The sequence below is a fragment of the Hippopotamus amphibius genome, chromosome 3 (assembly GCF_030028045.1).
Source record: "Hippopotamus amphibius kiboko isolate mHipAmp2 chromosome 3, mHipAmp2.hap2, whole genome shotgun sequence".
NCBI lineage: Eukaryota > Metazoa > Chordata > Mammalia > Artiodactyla > Hippopotamidae > Hippopotamus > Hippopotamus amphibius.
The window spans coordinates 17,923,967-17,929,966 of NC_080188.1; the positions used below are offsets into that span (position 1 = coordinate 17,923,967).

Sequence of the window (6,000 nt, forward strand, 5' to 3'; positions counted from 1 at the left end):
TGGGAGACAGGCGTTATCCCCCCCGGGACGGAGGCCGGGACGGTCAAGTAACTTGCTCAGGGTCACCCAGGGAGTCACCAGCCGAGCCCCTGTTCAAGGGCTGACTCAAAGCCTCTGTGTCCGTTTTCTTGACTGTAGAATAGAGGCAATAATCCCTGCTGAGCTCACGGTCACTCTGAGGGACAGCAGAGAATCAGATCCGTGCAGTCAGCTCCACACACAAACACGCACGCCCATCACAAATACAGCGTGTGTTGGTTTTTCAGCTGAGAGTGACTTTTGTGCCTAATTAGTATTAGCCATTGAATTACATTGAAAACCAGGAAGCTGGAAAATTATTCTCGGGGAAGAGAATAAGATTGCTGGGAATGGTTTTTGAAAACAGATTTCGGGAAAGATAGGACGCGTTCGTGTTTGGGTGCTAACAGGGTGCCGTCAAGGGAAGTGAGGTTTTCATTGATCTTAACTGTGTTGGAGTTTCTTTCTTAAGGAAATGCTGTGAAGAGTCAGTTTCTGCTCTTATAAAGACTGATTTCATTCTCTAAATGTGTGTTCTGATCGTGCTGGCTTTTTTTATGTGGTGACTGCATTCTCCGATCCACGCTGGGGCTGCAGGCCCGGGGCGGCCGCTGCCTCTGCCTTCTGACCACCACCCCCCCCCCCCCCCCCCCCCCGGGCCCGGCTTCCATCCAGCTCGCTTCACTCGTGGAGAGAAAGTACAGACATGAACAGCTCGCTCACTTGTGCACTCTGGGGTTGTTTTTCACACGAGTGGTTTTTTTCATGACTGTTACTATTATGGGAAGGAAGGCAGCTCAGGCATTGTTTCGTATTCACTCATCTGTGTGGGTGACATTTGGGTTTTGGCTCATTTCTGCATATCTTATGTGCAGAGTAGGGTTTTTTAGTAAACAGTTCCATTACTTAGCTGTTCTTGTAACTCTGAAAACCCAACTGAACTATAATTAAACTTTGACCTGGTGACTGGGCATATAGGGCTGTGATTCTTTTGTTTTGTTTTATTCTCTCTTTGACCCATAGTTGGTGTATCTAATCTAATAGAATTTTCAGAGAAAAAGGATCTAAGTACTGAAATAAGAATTAAAAATAAACTCTTGTAAGCATTTTAAAACATAAGGTGTTTTGGCTTTTGAAAAACCTACACTTACAGTTACCTTCGGTTTATTTCCAAATGCTTCTTAAATCCTCTCTTCCCAAGTAAAATTATTCCCTTCTCAGTGCAGAGTTTTCCCTGTTTATCACTAGCGGTATCAGGCACACAGTAGGTGCTTAGTGGATACCTGTCAACGTGGTCACGTGTGTGTGAGAGAGTGTGTGTGTGATTTTTCTCATTCTCAGCGCCTGATGACTTCTCTTTTTGTGTGTCGCAGGTGTTTGAGATGGACATCTCTAAACAGCTACAAGCTTATGAAGTTGAGTACCACGTGCTTCAGGAAGAACTTATTGACTCCTCTCCTCTCAGTGACAACCAAAGAATGGACAAATTAGAGAAAACCAACAGCAGCTTACGCAAACAGAACCTTGACCTCCTTGAACAACTGCAGGTAGGGCATATTTACAAGGGAGCCTTCTGCACCTTGAGTGTGTTGTAGTTCATTAACTCACCGGAGGCACCAGCAGGCTGGGTTTTCCCATGGCCGTAGGCCCCTTCTCTCCTGGTTTGTTTGTAGTTGGGATCAAAGGTAGGCCAGGAGAATTGTTCTTTTTGTTAGGGAGCAGACAGATTTTCCTTTGCTAAGGTCAGACTGTCCTGGAACTTTCTGAGAGGCTGTTTCTGCACTTACCCTTTCAGGAGACAGACCCAGAGCTGAACCTGGGTTCAGGGTGCTGTGGCACTGTTAGCCAAATAGCCAGCGACTGGGCTTTGAGTAATGACAACGCCGTCAAAGGCATGCACTTTCAGGAGTGAAACCAGCTGGGTCCATGGAGTGCTGTCAAGTGAGGAAAGTGCCACAGAATCTGTCTAGCAGCGAACCAGAGCCTGTGATCCTGAGTTGTGAGTCCCTGGCGCAAATACCAAAATTCGGTTCATGAAGGGACACAGTTCTCCCCTCTGGAAGCTTCCATTTTAACATGGATACATGTGGTTGAGGACATACAGTAGATAGGCAAACCCAGCCCGTGCACGCAGGAGGGCGAGAGGGAGCAAGCCTGGAGGTGCAGTCCAGAGGCCCAGATCGTGCCAGATCCAGTGTCACCCACACCGTCACCTGCTCTGCTCTGATTCCCTCATCTCTGTGACAGGGACAAAAGATACCTTACTGCTTAGCATGACTCCTCTACCAATCAGATGGAATAAAGTAACCATCCAGTCTGCTTTTTAAATGTCGTAATGGGTGGTAAAGCTGTCATTGTTAAGGAAGTGGGTGGGGGTGGGGGGTGTCTTAAAAAATTATTTTTCAGCTTGCTGTGGAGAATAATTTGTATTTTTTCCAGAATGTGTATTCTGTGGTGTGATTGGGCTGTCCTTAGCATCAGCTTTCCACCCTGATCTGAGCCTCTTATTTTTCTGCATAGAAAGTTACTGCTTTGCAGAATCAAGCTTGGCAGTGAAAGGAGAAAGGCCAGCGTTTGGGAGCTCGGTAACTCAACCCTGGTCTAAAGTGAATTGCTCCCAGCAGGGGTTTTACCCCCGTAGAACCCAGTAGATATTGACTGTAGAGGAACAAAGAAGTCTTTCCTTACCCAGTCATGACTACCAGTCATATTCCGGAAGTTATCTTCTTTTTCCCTAAGGTTGAGCTGTCCTAACTGAAAATAGGCTTGAGTACAACTTCTCCAGGGCGTGTTAGCTGTAACTGAAGGGGAGGCACCAGGGGACGAAGAGCCTTATCTTGCTTGTAAGGGTCTGCAGTGCCGGTGTCATTGTAACTGCCTTCCAAACAGCACAGCAGGATGGAAACATTTCTCGTAAAGCTCAGATTCGCCTTTGAAGCACATCTCGTTAGGATAGTGCTTGATGAAAGGTTTATGTTATTAGGCTGATACCCGTGTGGGTTTTTTTATGATGAAGCGGGGAGGTAATTTTGTGCTGCTGCCCTGATCCTGGGCCCCTTTTGTAGAGAGAGGGAGTTGTGAAAAGCTGCTCAGACATCTGCAGGCCTCAGGAACGGCACCAAGCGGCTATCGGTAACGACAGATGTTCTCCTTGGAGTGAGCTTTCTCTTGACCACGTGGCTCTGCGTGTCTGGAGGTATCACGCGAGACTAGAGCTTGTGCCGGTCCCAGCTGTGCTGGGTGCCAGAGGCCACCAAAACTTGTCAGACGCTGCTGCGCTCAGAGGGTCGGGCTAGGGATTGCGTTTGTGGGTACCTGCATCTAGTTTTCCCATTACCGAGTCCCGTGGAATTACTTTCAGCCAGACCACATTAGCTCTGGGAGACTCGCACCTCTTTTCCCTTTTTTCTGTTTTTTAAAACAGTTTTCAGAGTCCAGGGATAGGTCTTCAATACAATACTTAATTTTCCAACATAAATCTTTTTTTTTGCCAAAGTATCAAAATTGACCCGTTTCCTGGCTTTGTTCCATTCATACAGTTGTTGGACGTACCAAAGCCCCATTTATTTTCTTGTTAAACAGTTAAAAATGTCGTCTAGCAGCTGGAGACTAAACCGTCTAACCTCTTTTGTCGAGCATTGTACGTAAGACGATTGCATAGACATGTCTGATGTTGCCAGATGATAAGGGGCATGCGTTTTTCGTGATAATCAACTACCCGTCCCTGAGAGTCCATGAGCTGAGTGCTGTGGGAGGCCAGGCGCACATGCAGGGTGAGGTCTGCCTTCTTCCATGAGACAGCTTCGGTCTCATTGAGGAGGAGACCTGACGTTCATGCCGACCGGTAAATGACCGTGCAGATCGGCTCACTGCTAAGCTGGGAGTACCCCTGGGAGTGCTGCGGCCTTCCGCAAGAGTGGTCCCTGGAGGGGACGAGGTGGGACCCGTCCCAAGCCTTGACTGTGGGGAGGAGTGTGAGGGTCAGAGAGGACTGCTTGGACATACCCACTGAGTGTGACCACCCCCTGCCTGGTTAGGTGACAAACATGGGATCTCAGTCCTTTTTTCTTTCTGTTTTGAGTGTTGCAGTGTCACAGCCAGAGTCATGAATTGTCTGTCTAGCACAAATGTTATCATGTTCAAAAAGCTGTTTCCCTTGTTTTGAAAATGAGGGGAAAAATACCTACCATTCTCCCCACCTAAAACCTACGGGGACACGTAGAGGGCTGGGTGGATGAGCGAGCGGGAGTCGTGCCTTGCTGACCCCGGGCCTGAGCACTGGAGAATGCAGCGGAGAGCTGGCACCGGCCAGGGGGCCCAGGACGGCAGCACGGCGAGGTGGGCTTCCGCTTCCCTGCAGCCAGCTCACCGGTTGCCTGGGAAGCCCGCCCGAGGGGACTAGAGATCGGAGGAGGGTCAGTTGCTAGAGAGAAGCACCCGGAAGGTCTGCCTGACATTGATTGTGTGCTGAGGATGCAGACGGGGGGAGTGGGGACACTGCTGGTGTCTGTGGTCAGGGAGGCCACACACGTGACCCTCTCAGCAGAGCGGCTGCCCTGAGCGCTCCACATGTTCCCGGGGAAATGCCCGGCCTTGCACTGTGGGGAAAGTTAAAGGTTCAGGTCGGAGAGCTGTTACTGCGTGCGCCTTCACATAGAAGCCACTCCGATGCTCTGTCTGAAGTCAGTTTGTACGTGTAAATGTGTGTATTAGTCACAGTGGGCCAGCCTGTGCTGCAGGAACAGCGCGGGGCCCCCCAGGCTCAGCACTGCAGACGCTCCGCCTCGTGTCCACGAGGCGTCCTGCGGCCGTGTCACAGCGGCCCTCCTGTAGCGGGTGACTCGGGAACCGGGCTCCCTCCGCACGGGGAAGCCACCGTCTCCACGTGCGGCTCCAGAGTAGCCACAGCGGGGGCCAGAGATGCTGGAGGATCTTGGGGCGGCCCAGCCCGCCTGCGAGGGAGCCTGGGAGGTGGCATCTTCATCTTGTGGCCAGACCTGAGGGTAAACACAGAGAGATGTGTCTGCCGGAATAGGGCTCCCGAGTGCGCCCCAGGCTGGACCGGGGAGCACGCGTGGGTCTCCTGCGGCCTCCCGGGCAGTTCCAGTCTCATCTCGTCTTCTCTTCTGCAGGTGGCGAATGGGAGGATCCAGAGCCTGGAAGCCACCATTGAGAAGCTCCTGACCAGCGAGAGCAAGCTGAAGCAGGCGAGCCTGGCCTTGGAGCTGGAGAGGTCGGCCCTGCTGCAGACAGTGGAGCAGCTCCGGAGGCAGACGGCAGAGCTGGGCGGCCCGGAGCCTGACCCCGTGCCGCCCGAGCCCGCGGGAGACTGACGGCCGGCCGGCACCCGCCAGAGCACAGCTCCAGGGCAGGCGACGCCACCGCCCTGACACTGTCCAGGCCTTCGCTGAGAGAGACGAGGACGCGGAGGGAGAGCAGGGCGTGACGCGCTTCTCAGGGAGGAGACTGGCTTGCCAGCACGCGGGTTCTTCCGAACTGAGACTCGCAGTGCAGGGGGCGAATGTCCCGGTGTTTTTGTTGTTGTTTTTTAGGTTCTAATTCGTCCCCTCTCCGGTCCTGATTACTGTACCCAGTAGATTTAGACGGCATGGACTCGAATAAATGCACCTTTGTGTTTCTTTGTTGTTTCCTTTTTCAGTACCACTGTGTCCGTAAAGGGCATTCATAATACTGTGGGATTGTAAAAGCTGGAGAGGCCGGAGGTGATGATTCTTCGGGCAAGATGTGGGTCCTTCGTTCTTCCAAAGAGGGTTTGTGTGACTTACACCCTCAGCATCACCTGCAGGGGCGCAGTGGTGGAAACCCCACCTTACTGCCGGGAAAAATCGGAAGTGATTTATTTAAATTTGGCATCTCAAATTCGATCGCTGTGCTTGGTTTTTAATGAAGTTCGTCTTTTAAGAGTAGTTTTCATATGCTTTTTGCTTAGCCCTTGAGCATTGGTCACAGTCATGGTAGATA

General features: G+C 51.3%; 1 protein-coding gene across 9 annotated transcripts in view; it reads left to right on the plus strand.

Moving 5' to 3' along the window:
- TBC1D1 (TBC1 domain family member 1) overlaps window positions 1-5,675 on the plus strand; it is a 205,698-nt gene extending 200,023 nt beyond the window's left edge. For 8 of the 9 annotated variants that reach the window (XM_057729957.1, XM_057729960.1, XM_057729959.1 and 5 more), the window contains 2 exons: window positions 1,392-1,565; window positions 5,151-5,675. In XM_057729957.1, coding sequence (XP_057585940.1) covers window positions 1,392-1,565; window positions 5,151-5,351 — 375 coding nt within the window. In that variant the 3' untranslated portion in view covers window positions 5,352-5,675. Of the gene's footprint in view, window positions 1-1,391; window positions 1,566-5,150 lie in introns of those variants that run through there. The other variant, XM_057729965.1, reaches the window with a different exon arrangement.
- The last annotated feature ends 325 nt before the right edge of the window (window positions 5,676-6,000 follow it).